Source organism: Xenopus tropicalis, chromosome 3, assembly GCF_000004195.4.
Source record: "Xenopus tropicalis strain Nigerian chromosome 3, UCB_Xtro_10.0, whole genome shotgun sequence".
Lineage (NCBI taxonomy): Eukaryota > Metazoa > Chordata > Amphibia > Anura > Pipidae > Xenopus > Xenopus tropicalis.
Genome location: NC_030679.2, coordinates 122,924,239 through 122,942,381, shown reverse-complemented (window position 1 = coordinate 122,942,381; position 18,143 = coordinate 122,924,239). Strand labels below are relative to the sequence as shown.

General features: G+C 42.4%; 1 protein-coding gene across 2 annotated transcripts in view; it reads left to right on the top strand.

Moving 5' to 3' along the window:
* arhgap25 (Rho GTPase activating protein 25) overlaps window positions 1-17,712 on the top strand; it is a 45,483-nt gene extending 27,771 nt beyond the window's left edge. Inside the window, exons 2-10 of one of the 2 annotated variants that reach the window (XM_031897824.1) lie at window positions 4,923-5,010; window positions 6,793-6,912; window positions 11,047-11,254; window positions 11,432-11,564; window positions 12,574-12,647; window positions 13,339-13,460; window positions 14,144-14,334; window positions 15,105-15,646; window positions 16,899-17,712. In XM_031897824.1, coding sequence (XP_031753684.1) covers window positions 6,801-6,912; window positions 11,047-11,254; window positions 11,432-11,564; window positions 12,574-12,647; window positions 13,339-13,460; window positions 14,144-14,334; window positions 15,105-15,646; window positions 16,899-17,109 — 1,593 coding nt within the window. In that variant the 5' untranslated portion in view covers window positions 4,923-5,010; window positions 6,793-6,800 and the 3' untranslated portion in view covers window positions 17,110-17,712. The remainder of the gene's footprint in view (window positions 1-4,922; window positions 5,011-6,792; window positions 6,913-11,046; window positions 11,255-11,431; window positions 11,565-12,573; window positions 12,648-13,338; window positions 13,461-14,143; window positions 14,335-15,104; window positions 15,647-16,898) is intronic. The other variant, NM_001006709.1, reaches the window with a different exon arrangement.
* The last annotated feature ends 431 nt before the right edge of the window (window positions 17,713-18,143 follow it).

Genomic DNA, 18,143 nt, shown 5'->3' with positions numbered 1-18,143 from the left:
CCTGTATTCCCTCACTTGTACTGAGAGCTATCTCCCCTACCCCTGTATTCCCTCACTTGTACTGAGAGCTATCTCCCATAACCCTGTATTCCCTCACTTGTACTGAGAGCTATCTCCCCTACTCCTGTATTCCCTCACTTGTACTGAGAGCTATCTCCCCTACCCCTGTATTCCCTCACTTGTACTGAGAGCTATCTCCCATACCCCTGTATTCCCTCACTTGTACTAAGAGCTATCTCCCCTACCCCTGTATTCCCTCACTTGTACTAAGAGCTATCTCCCATAACCCTGTATTCCCTCACTTGTACTAAGAGCTATCTCCCATAACCCTGTATTCCCTCACTTGCTGAGAATCCATCCAGCCCCTTATTAAAGCTATATAATGTATCAGCCAGTACGATGGATTCGGGGAGGGAATTCCACAACTTCACAGCTCTCACAGTAAAAAATCCTTTCTGGATATTTAAACGGAACCTCCCTTCTTCTAAACAGAGTATAATCTCCCTTTAAATATTATAGGGCTCATAACATGAAATCATTGTCCCAAGTGTGTAGATAAGCTAACCCCCAATGTTTACATGTGGTCATTATATTTATTATGTATATTAGAAGCTTCTTATACATTTGTATATCTGAGATGCTGTTTTGCTTCTTGATATTGTATAATTAACTGTGCATGTGTTTTTTTGCACTCTGGTTTCTTATCAGTCGCAGAGTGACAGCACACATCCTGTGACCAATGGCACGTTCACACTTTTATATTAACTGTTTGTATACAGAAAGGGAAGCAGCATAAACACTGTATAGCGGTAAATCTGCTGTACCTCTCATGGAATTGTAAGGAAGATTAAGATCCTTCCAGTACTTCTGGTCAGTAGAGTGGGCAGACATAGGTGCAGGGCCATAGTCAGAAATAGCAATGGGAGTAGCTTCTCTGCCTGGCGCATAGGGAAGGCAATGAAACCGGAGACTCTACTGAGCTTCCAATGTTATTGCACAGTCTCTGGATCCCATCTGGGTTATGTGTGAGGGCAACGGCACTGGCCATTATACCATGAGATTCCTCAGTTTATATAAAGCATCTTTAGGACTTTCTTGAAAAAATATTGTCTAAGCGCCTCCTGGATGACTTTATAACTGGCTTCAAATGTGTCTAATGATCATAGGCTGCTTTGGAAAGACAGCGCAACCATCTTTGTCCCTTATTTGATCCGGTTTTGTGGAATATGTAGTGGTTTGGCTTAGTGAACCATACTGTATGTGTCTGTGATTTGGGTTACTTTGTTTTAGTGTCTTCTCTGTACTTTACGGCTTAATTAACTGAATGTGATCTATTTGTTGGCTGGTAAGATTGCCAGATTGTACTTTCAGAACTAGTCCACTTGGCTTTTGGTATTCTGTTCAGTGGATCCCTGAAGATTTCTGTACCCTGTAAACTGTAATATGAATCTTTGGTATATACTGTACCTGGACTGGGATTCAAAATAGGCCTTGGTTTTTCATGTACCCAGAGGCCCAATGAGTAACAAATTGATTAAGGTGTGCTACACAATGGACAAACCGGCTAGTTGTAGCCCCAGGTGCAAGCTGAACCCTCAGCCAGGGTAAAACAACATCCAGGATAAAATGAAAAAACAGCAGCACTCCGGAAATGTTGCAGAAAAAAGTGACTTTACTCAAGTGCACACAGCAACGTTTCGGGCTTAAACCAGCCCTAGGCTTGATAAAGGGCTGGTTTAAGCCCGAAACGTTGCAGAGGCCCAATGAGTAGTGACTGTCTATTGCATTTTACAGCAGCCCCTCTGGCATTTCAATCCACAGATTGCTTATCCGGCTTGATTTGGTAATTGGAATAGTCTTCACATATTCCGAGATCATTTGTGGTTGCTGAGAAGATACATCAGAAATTGTGTTTGTTCAAGTTCACTGTTTACTCTCCCTATTTGGGATGAGCACACAAGGAATTATTTAAAAGGATGTCATTGCTTGCATGGCTACATCAATTTTTGGCTATTGTGTGTTGTTCAACCAGGTCTCTACATCTTTGCAGGTAAATGCTTCTATGTTTGTGTATTGCATTTAGTGTGGACTCTTAAACTGGCCTTACACTATAAGATCCACTCAGAAATCACTGATGGGAATTCAAGCTGTTGGAGGGAGGGCCGCATCAATAAACCAATGCAATCCTCAATCTGACGGGATTATTAAACCTGCTTGATCAACATCTGCCCAATTTCCATCTAGATATAGGTCAGATAGGCCAATTGGAGGGCCCCATACATGGTCAGATAAGTTGCCAAAATGGTCTGAAGGGCCCGAATCTGCAGCTTAAATCTGCCTGTGTATGGCCACCTTTACTTTATCTCGCTGCAGGTAGGCCTTGATAACAACCAAAGGCTTCATATTTTGGGGACATTTTGCAAAACAGTTGCAGCAGCAGATGGAAAGTCCTCACTTGAGTTACTAGTACTGAAATTTTTTTTTTAACACAGATATAGATTAGCTTGACATTGTCCTTCATAATAATTTTCCCCTAGAGCTGTGTTAAACTAAGAATGTAATTGACCTTTAAAGGTTATGTTTGTCCAGAACCTGCAAAGAAAATATTCCTTGGTAGTAACGATCCTATTTTATCTGAAGTTTTCATCTTATGAGTGTGTAAAGAGTGTTAAATGGCATTTGAAACCTGTTTATATTCACAAAACCCACTCTATATACACAGTATATAGACTCAATTTTAAATAATTACATTTTTTTAAATTGATTTCTTTTTTTCTCTGTATTCAGTAACGTGTACTTGATCCCCGCTAAGATATAATTAATCCTTATTGGGTTTATTTAATGTTTACATGATTTTATAGCAGATTTTAGGTATAGAGATCCAAATTATGGAAAGACCCCTTATCCGGAAAACCCCAGGTCCAAAGCATTCTCTGATAACAGGTCCCATACCTGTATATATCTACTGAAAGTCTACTGTTTGTAGAAATTTGTGTTTTTTTATATTACAGTATAATGTGTGGATGCAGCAGATTTCAATGGATTTAATATAATGTTCATAGTTATAAGAGGCCTTTATACATTTTTGTGAGAACTTTGCATACATGGCACTTGTGCATCCTGCTCTAGTGGCCCAAATTTATTTTGTGGGTTTTTCATTCATATGAGTGCGTGGGGGGGATGTGTGGGAGGTTTTACTCTAATTTTCTCATGCATGCTAGAGCAAAAAACATCTTTGTCAACACGCAAACAATTTGTAACATGCAAACTAGACCAATCTACTTTATTATCTATCTTTCTTTCTCTGCCCATCACTCCATCCCTGCTGCTACCATTCTCTCTCTCTCTCTCTCTATCTTTATGTATATACTGTATATATATAAATAAAAGGACCAAGGCAAATAGAAGTGCCAAGGCAAAATGAAGTAATTACCTATACAATATGCTCATATTTTCCCTTTAAAACATTATTTTTTTAATGGACAACAGAAGTAGGTTTTAGGGCTCTGGCACACGGGGAGATTAGTCACCCACAACAAATCTCCCTGTTCGCGGGTGACTAATCTCCCCGAGTTCCCATCAGAGAGCCGTCAGTTGCCATCCCACCGGTGAACATGTAAGTCACCGGTGGGATAGTACACGCTGTGCAGGCGATTTCGGCAAATCGCTGAAGTTGCCTCGCGAGGCATTTTCGGCGATTTGCCGAAATCGCGCCGCTGCGTGTGCCATCCCACTGGCGACTCACATGTTTGCCGGTGGGATGGCAACTGACGGCTCTCTGATGGCAACTCGGGGAGATTAGTCACCCGCGAACAGGGAGATTTGTTGCGGGCGACTGATCTCCTCGTGTGCCAGAGCCCTAACAGGTAGAAACAGACTGAAGGTTTAGATATATGGCTCTGAATTAATCAGCAAACGGAGAGCTATTGTTCGGAACTCCCTGGCCTAGAACCAGGGCCCTTTGTTTACTGTGGGTTTGGAGAGTGTGGGTTTGGACTGTCAGTTATATTCAAAGGCTTTTCCTCCTGGCTGTATTCCCTAACAGCGATTAAAGCAGTGGTTCTGAATGCAAAGTTGGGTTGGCCACAAGGATATTAAGGAGTCATTTGCATGTCTCCACCTATAATTCCTTAAGTCAATGTTAAAGGGTCTTATTTTTGGTTTTAAGGCAGTAGTATGGGTGAAACATGAGATATAGTAATATCTGTTTTATGAAGGCTTTCAGTGCACATCTTGCATTTTTAGGGCAGTGGCACACAGGGAGATTGGTTGCCGTGTGACAAATCTTCGTTGTTGCGGGCGACTAATCTCCACGCAATGCCATCCCACCGCCTAGAATGTAAATCGCCGGTGGGATGGCAAACATGGCGCTGTGATTTGCCTAAGTTGCCTTGAGAGGAAACTTCGGGCGACTTTGGCAAATCGCGGCACCGTGTATGCCATCCCACCGGCGATTTACATTCTAGGCGGTGGGATGGCATTGCGTGGAGATTAGTCACCCGCAACAACAAAGATTTGTCGTGCGGTGACTAAACTCCCTGTGTATCACTGCCCTTAGAAGGGCTCTCTGACTCAGTTTAGCCTAACCCTAACCAATATGGATCTTCTCTAAGAATTAAAATGAGACATTATTCTAAGGGAGAAAGCCATTTAAATATTTTGCATTTGTGTACTTAGAGCTGGTTTCCTTTTGCCCCAGTCTCTGGCTAGCTGACCACCTTCTTCCTTGCCCTACTGTTGTATTATAATGCTCTAACAAAAATCCCACAAAGGTTGTGTCCAAGTGTCCAATTTGGCATCATAAGGTGCATGGGCAGTTGCATGTTCACAATATATATTTTCCACTTGTCTGTTTATTAGCACCAAATTAATGGAATCAAAATATGTTGATGTTCTAATGTGTGAAGTTTCTTTCCCGGCAGGGCTGTCTATTCCTTCCCCGGAGCACTGTCAGTGAGGTTTCCTCTAGTCCAGATGATGCTGGCAAGTTTATATTTCAGATTATTCCAGGTACGATGTATTTCTGGCTGCATTTGGGAATGGGATGTTGCATTTATGATCAGGAAGACTAGGAAGAGGAATAAATGATGATGATATTAGTTCTCCCAAGTGTCATCTTGGAGGTATAGGATGTGGGCACAATATCACTAATTAAGTAACAAAGGCAACATAGGACTTCATGTGGCTTCTCTTTCATGAACTGTATGGGGGTAGAAAAATGTGTAATTATTTAAAGGGAAACATGCATGTATAGAGGCCAAATATAGACTTAGTGGTCAGGAATGTAGTTGGTGAATAATTCTATGCACCTTAGTAACTCCCTGGGGGTCATTTATAAACACTAGGCAAATTAGCTAAAATGTTACTGGGCAGTAACCCATGGCAACTAATCAGATGTTTGTTTTCATTGTCCAAATTGCAGCTGGCTGAAAAAAAGGTAATCACTAACTGGTTGCTATGGGCTACTGCCCAGGTACAAATTTGCCCAGTCTTTATAAATGAGCCCCAAGTCTCCCTTGCAAAATCTTTAGACATATTTATATTGGAGGAGCTACTTAGGGTGCTACTTTTACAATTATGAATTGGACACAGATGCTAATGGCATCCCAACAAAACCATCAGAATGGCAATTTATGAACACAGTGCAGTGTACAAAGTGTAACTTATACATGCAGTTTGCTGATTGTGTATAATTGTGTAACTGGGTGGGGATTGCATTACTTTTGGTGTGTGGTGTTCAAATGGCATTAGTGTGTGACCTTTTGGGTGTAAAGGTCCCCATACACGGGCCGATTCTAGCTGCCGATATCGGTCCCTTAGGCCGATTCGCCAGCTAATTGGCCCATGTATGGGGACTACCGATGGGCCTGCCCGACCGATAGTCGGATTGGAGACCACATCGGCTCGTTGATTTGGTCCCCGAACCGACTGCCCCATTAGCCGAATTAGCCTACACGCTCCCCGATATCGCCAACCCATAGGTGGGGATATCGGGTGAAGATCCGCTTGGCGAGATTGCTTGGCGAATCTTAACGTGTATGAGCATCTTAAGTCTCCTGTGTCTATTGATGCAACCTACTGTGGGAACCCTATAGTTACCTACACATTTAGGGAGGTAGTAGCTTCAGGGTCCCCCAGCATCACTAGGCGAACTTGTGCCTGAGTCAGCAAAAGAGGCAGAAAAGAGCCACTAGTGCTTAATGTCAATACATGAATAAAGTCAATATTTGAATCCATTTTGGTGTGTTCAGAAATGGCCCTTCATATTTTGATATTCCCTATTTTCAGTTCAAAAAATGTTTTTTTTTTTTTACATTTTCTAGTGTCCCCATACTCTGGTGTTCAATCTGTCTTTTATTTTGATTTTAATATTTGGAAGAGCAATGCTTATAATATAATGGAATGAACCTTTGGTTGTCCAGTTTAGTTCCTTGCTGTTTTCACATGGCAAATAGCAAAAGATGCAAAGGTACAATTATGTGTATGGAGATTAATATGGAGACACTCAGTTTGCTGTCATTGCCTGAGCCAAGAGACCTCTATACATGAAGCTACTTGCAGTCTCTGTGGGAGCCAGCCTGCACACCCAAAACCCACAGAATACATAATATGGAAATAAGGTTAATCATATACAAATAATCGCTTTATGAATTTGGTCTTTACATTGAGAAAGCCGAGTATAATTTATTTGTGTTCCAAAGCAGAAATGAAATGTGGTTGGAAAAAAATAAAAGTTAAACTTTGGTAAATAGCACTTGCTCTTTGATCTCCAATTGTTGATTTGATTGACAGCGTCCTCCATGGAGCATAACAAACCCATTCCAGATCCTTACGTCCTGATGGCGAACTCACAGGCTGAGATGGAAGAGTGGGTAAAGGCCATTAAAAGAGCAGCAGGCTTCCCATCTGGAGGTAAGACAAACCAAACACATACACACCAAGCAAGTCTGTAGAACAGGATGCCACAGACAGTCACTATTTATTGGGCCAGTGGGGGGCTGTTTGGGCCTCTGTACTTGGAATGCCAGTGACTATTTTGAATCCCAGCCTGGGCCTGCAGGTGGATGCCCGTGGGCTGAACATAGCCCCTAATGGATTGCTTTTTAGCAGGCCAGCTTTCTCAAGGGCTTCAGAGTGTTTGTTTGGAATTATATTTGTCTAAGGACAAATACAACCATATTATAGTGTAACTAGAAGGTCCTAATAAATATTTAAAGTCCCTGCAAACCTTCATTTAGATGCCTCTTCCAATTAATTCCTCATTCCTCTTATTAGTCTTTTATACTCCTGGGCAGCCAAGCAATGATTAGGACTGCTTCAATATTTGTTACAACCCTGGCTATATCTGGGGTCATGAATAATCAGTCTCACATATAAAATAAAAAACTTTATTTGGTGATAATAATGAAGGTCATGAAATGGTTAAAGTAGAAGCTAAAATGAACTTTCGGGGTGGAGTCACATTGTTTTATATCAATTTCATTAAAACAAAGAAAGGCTTTTGTATTACAGGCAGGTATGGGCAGGCTGCTATAATCTGGTGAATAAAAACCACAGTTCACCGTGACCTGGAAACACTTTGAAATCAGCAGAGCTGAGAGTGGTCTCGCTCCTATGATGCCTAAGGCATTGGGGAGGACAGGGTGGGACCTTGGCTGTCTTCCAGGCTTGAAGATGAGGCTAATTTGCTTTGGGCTCGACAAGAGAAAGTCTCAGACAAAAGGTAGTGAAATTGTTGATTCATGGTGTCAGCGCTCGGCTAGCTGCTGGACAGGCAGGGATACTATAATATTATGGTTATGGTCTATTTCTCCTTTTGTTTTGCTGTTTTTATCAGTGGTCATAGAATGCCCAATCTGTAAGGAAATGAATCTGACAATGATAGCTATGTATAAAGCACACACGTTATCTTTATTCAGCAGCAATGAATGGCTTTTAAATAGGCTGACTGATAGATAAATAATAAGAATATGAAGTATGACTGGTAGGAGCATGGATAGATAAATAATATATGGAACTGAGCAATGTTTTAGATATAATTAAAAGTGTGATTAATAGATTTATAATGTGCTGGAACAATGTTTATTACAGACAGATTTATCTCCAGTAAACATTATAACTGCTCTAAGCTCTGCATGTAGTGAAATCCTCCCAGCACTAGTTATACTAAGAAATGTGTGAAATGTATCAAAATGTGGCTGTGGGATAGCAGGTATAGTAGGGAGAGATGGTGCCTATAGTAGCAGTGGGATAATAGCCTCTGGGAAGGGACTGTGGCTGTGGGATAGCAGGTATAGTAGGGAGAGATGGTGCCTATAGTAGCAGTGGGATAATAGCCTCTGGGAAGGGACTGTGGCTGTGGGATAGCAGGTATAGTAGGGAGAGATGGTGCCTATAGTAGCAGTGGGGGGATAATAGCCTCTGGGAAGGGACTGTGGCTGTGGGATAGCAGGTATAGTAGGGAGAGATGGTGCCTATAGTAGCAGTGGGATAATAGCCTCTGGGAAGGGACTGTGGCTGTAGGATAGCAGGTATAGTACGGAGAGATGGTGCCTATAGTAGCAGTGGGGGGATAATAGCCTCTGGGAAGGGACTGTGGCTGTGGGATAGCAGGTATAGTAGGGAGAGATGGTGCCTATAGTAGCAGTGGGGGGATAATAGCCTCTGGGAAGGGATTGGGGCTGTGGGATAGCAGGTATAGTAGGGTGAGATGGTGCCTATAGTAGCAGTGGGGATAATAGCCTCTGGGAAGGGACTGTGGCTGTGGGATAGCAGGTATAGTAGGGAGAGATGGTGCCTATAGTAGCAGTGGGGGGATAATAGCCTCTGGGAAGGGACTGGGGCTGTGGGATAGCAGGTATAGTAGGGAGAGATGGTGCCTATAGTAGCAGTGGGTTGATAATAGCCTCTGGGAAGGGACTGTGGCTGTGGGATAGCAGGTATAGTAGGGAGAGATAGTGCCTATAGTAGCAGTGGGGGGATAATAGCCTCTGGGAAGGGACTGTGGCTGTGGGATAGCAGGTATAGTAGGGAGAGATGGTGCCTATAGTAGCAGTGGGGGGATAATAGCCTCTGGGAAGGGACTGGGGTTGTGGGATAGCAGGTATAGTAGGGAGAGATTGTGCCTATAGTAGCAGTGGGATAATAGCCTCTGGGAAGGGACTGGGGCTGTGGGTAGCAGGTATAGTAGGGAGAGATGGTGCCTATAGTAACAGTGGGGGGATAATAGCCTCTGGGAAGGGACTGGGGCTGTGGGATAGCAGGTATAGTAGGGAGAGATGGTGCCTATAGTAGCAGTGGGATAATAGCCTCTGGGAAGGGACTGTGGCTGTGGGATAGCAGGTATAGTAGGGAGAGATGGTGCCTATAGTAGCAGTGGGGGGATAATAGCCTCTGGGAAGGGACTGTGGCTGTGGGATAGCAGGTATAGTATGGAGAGATGGTGCCTATAGTAGCAGTGGGATAATAGCCTCTGAGAAGGGACTGTGGCTGTGGGATAGCAGGTATAGTAGGGAGAGATGGTGCCTATAGTAGCAGTGGGATAATAGCCTCTGAGAAGGGACTGTGGCTGTGGGATAGCAGGTATAGTAGGGAGAGATAGTGCCTATAGTAGCAGTGGGGGGATAATAGCCTCTGGGAAGGGACTGTGGCTGTGGGATAGCAGGTATAGTAGGGAGAGATGGTGCCTATAGTAGCAGTGGGGGGATAATAGCCTCTGGGAAGGGACTGGGGTTGTGGGATAGCAGGTATAGTAGGGAGAGATTGTGCCTATAGTAGCAGTGGGATAATAGCCTCTGGGAAGGGACTGGGGCTGTGGGATAGCAGGTATAGTAGGGAGAGATGGTGCCTATAGTAACAGTGGGGGGATAATAGCCTCTGGGAAGGGACTGGGGCTGTGGGATAGCAGGTATAGTAGGGAGAGATGGTGCCTATAGTAGCAGTGGGATAATAGCCTCTGGGAAGGGACTGTGGCTGTGGGATAGCAGGTATAGTAGGGAGAGATGGTGCCTATAGTAGCAGTGGGGGGATAATAGCCTCTGGGAAGGGACTGTGGCTGTGGGATAGCAGGTATAGTAGGGAGAGATGGTGCCTATAGTAGCAGTGGGATAATAGACTCTGGGAAGGGACTGTGGCTGTGGGATAGCAGGTATAGTAGGGAGAGATGGTGCCTATAGTAGCAGTGGGGGGATAATAGCCTCTGGGAAGGGACTGGAGCTGTGGGATAGCAGGTATAGTAGGGAGAGATGGTGCCTATAGTAGCAGTGGGATAATAGCCTCTGAGAAGGGACTGTGGCTGTGGGATAGCAGGTATAGTAGGGAGAGATGGTGCCTATAGTAGCAGTGGGGGGATAATAGCCTCTGGGAAGGGACTGGGGCTGTGGGATAGCAGGTATAGTAGGGAGAGATTGTGCCTATAGTAGCAGTGGGATAATAGCCTCTGGGAAGGGACTGTGGCTGTGGGATAGCAGGTATAGTAGGGAGAGATGGTGCCTATAGTAGCAGTGGGGGGATAATAGCCTCTGGGAAGGGACTGTGGCTGTGGGATAGCAGGTATAGTAGGGAGAGATGGTGCCTATAGTAGCAGTGGGGGGATAATAGCCTCTGGGAAGGGACTGGGGCTGTGGGATAACAGGTATAGTAGGGAGAGATGGTGCCTATAGTAGCAGTGGGGGGATAATAGCCTCTGGGAAGGGACTGGGGCTGTGGGATAACAGGTATAGTAGGGAGAGATGGTGCCTATAGTAACAGTGGGATAATGGCCTCTGGGATAGTAGTTTTATGGATGTATAAGATGGCAGCAGCAACATCAGATTTACCCACCTCACAGCTATTCATTTGGTATTTTAAAGTTTGAATTTTACAACATGGGCCAAAGGACTGGCAGTTTGTTTGAGCACTGAAGGTACACCAGATGACATGCCTGTGTGTTACCCTTGCATCTGAATAGATATCTCTTTTTTCTGATGTTTTTACTGACTAGATCTAATTTATATATATGATAGTTTATTACATTTTACACAATATATCACATCATATTTTTTGCAGCTGTGTTTGGTCAATGCCTGGTTGACACTATAACCTATGAAAAGAAATATGGAAGGCACACAGTCCCTATTTTAATGGAGAAATGTGCAGACTTTATCAGAGAAAAAGGAATGGATGAAGAAGGAATATTCCGACTCCCTGGCCAAGACAATCTGGTGAAGCAGCTGAAGGAAGCGTTTGATGCAGGAGAGAGGCCTTCATTTAGCAGGTACTTTATCTTTTGTTGAAAGCCATGGTTATTGGATTTTGTTTCTGTTTAGGCCCGCCTTGGAGGGGCAACCTTTGATCTTTGGTCATGGAGTATTTGGCTTGTATCACTTATACCCCAGACCTATGGACTCCAAACCATCATTTTGATACTGACACATCACATTTCCTATCCCAGTGATACAGATGTACACACAGTGGCATCCTTATTTAAACTATACCTGCGGGAACTGCCCGAGCCTGCTATACCTTGGCGACAGTATGAGGATTTTCTCTCCTGTGAGAAAATGATGAGCGTTGATGAAGAAAAGGTAGGGTGAGACTTCCAGACAGTTGCAGAGCAATGAGATGAATTTATCCACTTTACTGACATGACTTTGGCTGTTCTTTAGATGGTAATCTAAATAAGGCAATACATGTTATAATCTGAATTCATATATTATTCCACAAACTTACCACACCCTAATTATTGAAGGCAAGGTGAATAGCTCCTGGGTAGTTTGGAATGCTTGACCAATGATGGGCAGATATAGTCATTTAACCCTAAATTCCCTTAGCTAGAATAAAATCCTAAAGAAATGTAAGGTAACAAACACTTAGCACAAGTTTTGCAGAAAGTCTTAGCTTATTGTGTGCACAGAATGTAAGTTATTTATATATACTGTATGAATAGGCTCTGCAATATTGCTTTTGCTTGTCTTAGCTAATACAAACTGACAAACTGTGCTACATGTTCTAGAGCATTTGCTGGCTCCTTATTGTATTTTTAGCAGCCTCCTTTGCTGGAGGATTGCTCATTCAGAACATGCTGGGCATGCCAACACGTATGGATCCATATAAAAAGGGGCAATTATTCAGACTGCACAGGTTTAAACAATGGAGGTCATAGTCCTTGTAGCTAACAGAACCTGAAACTGTCATTATGGCTGGTTGGAAGCATCTAAGATTTGTTGTTTTAATGCATTAAAGGAAAACAAAAGACATACTCACTGAGGGGTGCCAAATTGTTAGACACCCCCCCAGTGTTTATAATTGCTTTTACATGATACCCCTGGCTGGTGCTCCTGTATTCTAAAAACTGCACCAGCCTGGGGCATTAGAAGTCCCCCGTCGCCATCATCTTGGCTTCTTTTGTCTTCTCTCCATTCCACCCCAGCTAGGAGCATAAGCAGTAGAGTGAAAGCAAAACTTAGATGCAATGAGCTGGCTTTTTCACTCTATTGCTCATGGGCCCTGAGAAAAGAAGACAGAAGGGAAAGTCCTTTCAGGTATAATTAAACATAACTTGGTTACTGAAAATATGTATATCATTGATTATAGGGGCACGGAGAACTGATGAACCAAATTTCCATCCTTCCAAAGGAGAACTACAATCTGCTCTGTTTCATTTGCAGGTACACTCTCTTTATTCAAAATTCTGATTGGCTCTTCTGAAAAGGTTATAGGGAAATGTAGGACTCTGTAATGAAAGGGATGCAAAGAAAAGGGTGCAATTCTCAGGGATACTGCTCACAATGCAACATTCTTTCTTTAGCATAACTGGGCTTGCTAGAGATTGTGCCAGATACTGGAGGCCGCAACTTGCACTTGCAAGGGTAAGGGCAACATGAAGGAAGAGTATGGGCATACAGGCCATTCAGCTGGCACCATGTTGAGCAGGTTAAAGGCAGGGGTAACATACACCAGGACCCTTTAACCCATACAGCTTGTACTCATGCAAGTACATTGTGTATGGGATATTAATGGGTGCTAGTCAACATATTAAGGTTAACTTTATACCAGAGATTAATTTCCACTGGTAAAATAACACAGAAGAAAAGCATTGTACAAGAGGTAGGATTACCCAATATCCCTAGATGCTATTAAATCTCTCTCTGACCCATTTTAGCAGTTTGTTATCTAGATTAACAATGGGTTGAAATATCCTGTTGCAGTTTTCTCAACTCCCTCCTACATTAAATGAGTGTTCTGTTGGTGAAAGAGGGAAATCTTCACACCTGCTTCTGCCACTTGGAGGAGACCTGCCCCAGTGCCTGAAGCACAATGGAACCGCACAAAGCTAATGCTAGATTTCTGCCATGACAGGTTCCTTTTTGAGGTGCAGAAGAATTCTAGTGTGAACAAGATGAGCGTGGATAACTTGTCTATGGTGATCGGAGTCAACCTTCTCAAGCCACAGACGGAGGATCCAGAGGCCCTCATGAGAAGTGAGAAACATTGTGTGCTGCAAAAATCAATATTAAAAGACAATCAGCTATTTATACTACGACTCAAAAATGTGTCAGGATTGTGCTTTGGTAGGACAAATATGGACAGGGGTAACCCAATGGGAATCCAGGGAATGTAGGAGGATTCACAGCGCAATAGGTAAGTGCATAATAGTGCCAGAGAGGTCCCATATGGTAAAATTGGCACAGTTATGCTTGCACAATGAACATAATTGTGCTAACCAGTATTTAAATCTAGTTGGTGTAATTTCCGGCATTTGCCATTTGCTACACCTAGGTTTGCCACCTAAAAAGGTGACAACCCTACAGCATAATTTGGAGGGAGTAGCTCTAGGATTACCCTTCACCAATAGGTGCAACTGGGTGGAATTTGGTAAAGGAGGAAGGCAGCTACGCCAAGCAAAATTATACGGAAGTGAAAGGTGTATAGGTTTACACAAGTATCTTTTAATGACTGCGGCCAAACGCAACACCATTTGCAGTCGTAAATTACTCCTTGTACCAGATATACATATATACCAGACTAGTATGTTAAATTGAATAAATATATTTCATACTCCACTGCTATCCATGTTCTCAGGGGGTATTGGCCTGTGCATTATGAAAGAAAAATGTATTGATAACTAGCAATAAATAATACTTACAAAACTCTCCACAAATAGGTGCTCCTCAGATCCAAAGGTTATTGACAGTGATGATTAGCCACCATGAGAAGTTTTTCCCTAAATCCAAAGACCTACCTGAGGAACCAGTAACCCAGAAGAGTGACCACAAGAAGGTGCAGGTACCACGCAGTTCGGTTGGGTGGGATGCTGCTGAAGAAATTGTGTCACCTGGAGCAGAGCAGCCTAAAGTAAGTTTGGTGAAAAGGCACATTTACAAGCTTGGGGGCACAAGTGCTAAGGGGCAAGAGTGCGCCCCTTAACATATTCATATAATGATAAATATATCTATTGACTGTAGAAGGGTTGAATCATGTTATATAGTTGATGTCTTGCTAACATCAGGCTTATTTTTTTAGAAAGACATATGTAACCTTAAACCTGGAAGCGCAGGTGGTAGGCTATTACTTAATATTACCAACAAGTAGCACCTATTCTGTTGCCAGGTAAAAGCTCTTGCAGTTGTATTTTCCATTCCAATCTGTTCATCTGCACCTCACCAACACTACATCCCTACAAATACAAAGGTAGTTATATCTTTTACCACTAGTGACAAAAGAGGGAAATTTACTATAGGGAAAGCAGTGTACATTATGTGCATGTGTGTGCCCCAGCATGGCAGCCTACACTGCAAACTCCCTCTCGGTGCTAGTGGTGGAGCAGTCAGTAGTCCTTTTCTTTAAAAACCACAAATTTTTTCTGCTTAGAGTGTAGGCCCTGTTAGCCCAGAATCACTTTTTATTTGATAGGTGCCGTTTAAAGGAGAACGCAAGTCAAAATTTAAAAAGCATACTGCCCAATAGTCCTCCTATTGTTTAGTAAAAACGCCACACTTTTGTCTCACCTAATCAAATATTTACTCAGTCACACTTACTTCACATTTTCTAAAACAGGCAGCCATCTCTAAAAAGGTATTCTCCCTTCCTTTCCCTCCTTGCTAACATCAGGCTTATTTTTTTAGAAAGACATATGTGGTTCCCGTGGTTCCTCCACATCAGAAGATGGGTTGGTATCCCTAGAGGAGGATGTCTCTTTATTAAGGGACACCTCAGGATCATGGAAAGCAATGCCAAGAAAAAGAACACAGACTCTGCCAATAACAAATCTACCGATGATGAATAAACATATTGATAACAATATTAGCCCCAAAGGGGATCTGTTTATTGGTGAGTTTTGGTCTTCACCTTCAAAACAACAGACTTCCATAATGTCTTCTCCCGGACACAAGAGGACACTGTCAGAAGAGTCAGAACGCCACCGTAGATCCACTTATGATAATGTACCATTTTTACAAGGTGAAACGGGACCCTGCTCATTGCCTTGTATGGCTTCAATGAGCACTGAGGAGAAGGTTGCTCAACAAACAAGGATTGTAAAAAATAGTGTTCATAGCCCAGGGACCGATAGCAAACAGGACAACAGCCAGGAAATGTCCCTCAAACTAATGGAGCTTCAAAGGGAAAGGGAAAAAGAAAGGAAAGAGCTAGAAGAAAGGATTCAAAGGTAACAAAAATACAATGTTTTCATGTGATTTCTGCTGATCCTTTACTGGATACCCAGGTTTACTCTTGTTTTGCTGCTTCAGTAAACAGAGCTTTTTGTTTTTTTAATGTAACCTTAAACCTGGAAGCGCAGGTGGTAGGCTATTACTTAATATTACCAACAAGTAGCTCCTATGCTGTTTCTAGGTAAAAGCTCTTGCAGTTGTATTTTCCATTCCAAACTGTTCATCTGCACCTCACCAACACTACATCCCTACAAATACAAAGGTAGTTATGTCTTTTACCACTAGTGACAAAAGTCAAAAGGGGTAATTTACTATGGGGAAAGCAGTGTACATTATGTGCATGTGTGTGCCCCAGCATGGTAGCCTACACTTGTGGTGGCCCCCTCGGAAATTATAGTGACAGCCCCACTTGGCTCAAAACAATCTTTGTAAAAAGCCTGCCAAACTGCCAAGGTTAGAGAAATATGGAAATATCAGCCATTTAGCCATAGTTCCAATATATAGAATATATATATAAATGTTCACCCCACAAATCCAACTTAATTTGACCTTAATGCCATGCTTCCAGGATCATCTAGAAGATCAAATAGGCATTTTTTTCCAAAACCTCTCCCTAACTGGCTGTGGGACTAAGCACTCCCAACCATTGCTCTAGGCCTACACAGAAGGAACCACTGTTCTGACATCTGTAAATTTCCTTATAATCATTTCACAATTAAAAATGAAGGTAACAGTAAAATGTAGTGAAAAAGTATCCACAATGCCAATGTTACACTGTGAAGCTCACTTGCAAGTCTAGTAAGGTTCAGCTTCCAGAGGTAGTACCTTGAAGCTCCTCTTCTTCTCTACTAAACTGTGAGCCTAAGAACATTTCTCTTTAATTGTTCTAAGAGTTTTCTTTTATTCTGTGTAGACAGGAGTTACATAAGGCTATGGCCTAAGTGTTGACAGAAGTAAGCAGGCCCTCATAAATAAGCTAACAACCACTGCTAGGAATGGCCAGCCTGTCTGTGGGATACAAGAGTTTGTACTCCACCCAGATATAGAACATCACAGGGTGCCAGTCCCACAGGGGGCCAGTCCTAAGCATGATCAGCTTCAAGCTGCAAATCCAACAGCACAGGGAAATGTAATAACATCTGTATATATATATATATATATATATAGGAATTTTGAAACACAAAAGAAAGGGGATATTTGGGTGTAGGAGCAGGCCTAACTCACATTTATATAATAACTCTGTTTCAGCCTCGAAAAAGAAAACTATGACACGTGGAAAAAGGTGGTGAAATTACACGAAGATTTGGAGACAGAAAAGAACAAGCAGAAGGCACTGAAAATCACGCTACAGAATGTTGAACGATCTCGAGATGATGCCGAGAAGAGAAATAAGATCCTTGAACAGGAAATTCAGGGGTTTGTGAGAGCCATGGCCGCATCAAGTACCAAGCCAGAATAAGCATTACTATATCTGTCATAGATAGCAGTCCTATCTATAGACAAAAACAGATAGGAAAATGGCAGCCTAAGAGAACTCATCAAGGTACATTTCATTCCTGGAAAGTTAAAGTTTTCCTACCAGTGGGCAGAACAAAAACTAACAGATGGAGCTTTACTTTTAGGGTCCCACATGAAAGTAAAATCTTTCTCAGAAATTGGCCCAAAGACAGTTGTCTTGCACAGGGATTCTACCTTGCTTTGCCGTGTCAATAGGGAAAAACTGTTCCATAAAGATGACACCCTCAGGCAAGAACGTTACTTTATCTTCTGGTTTGTCAGAATCAGTGTCTATGTTTCTAAATGGCAAAACCGGATCTTGAAGAAGCCATTTCAGCAGGCAATGTTCAGTATTTCAGACTGCTGCCCTTTGAGTATTTTTGCCTCAGATATCCACACTTTCATTCTGTATATTCACAGTCCAGTGATGTAGACTTGTTACATTGATGTTTTACAAGACTGTATTCTATAATATCTAATCATACAATACTACAGCTAACGAGGAACCGCCAAAATATTTGCTTATATGAAGTTTTGTAAGAATAAATGACAATAATTTAATGCAGAGTATTTAATAATGGCCTAGATTACAGGCACAAACTGCCACATTTGTGGTTGATTTGTAGAGAACATAAACAAGACCTGAATGTTTTGACTCCATGTGCTTACATGCTGTAGTGGCAATAGCCACTGTATTTTCTTTATAGGAACCTGAGGGCCAAAAGGGTGGCAGATTTAAATGGATGGCCATCTGGTGTCTTATATAGAAAAATTAAAACTCTGTAAAAAAAAACTTCACTCCAGCTCACCACCAGACACTTGTGGCTTAATCTGACAGCAGTATCTGTATCTGCATTCTTACTAAGCAATTTCTGTGGTCCAAAGATTTCTAGATGTATGGCAACACCCCAAAATGCATAGAAAATGGAAATAGAGACTGACCACAAAATCAACGTTTAGGGGGGGCAATCCCTCTCTTCGTCAATTATGACCCCC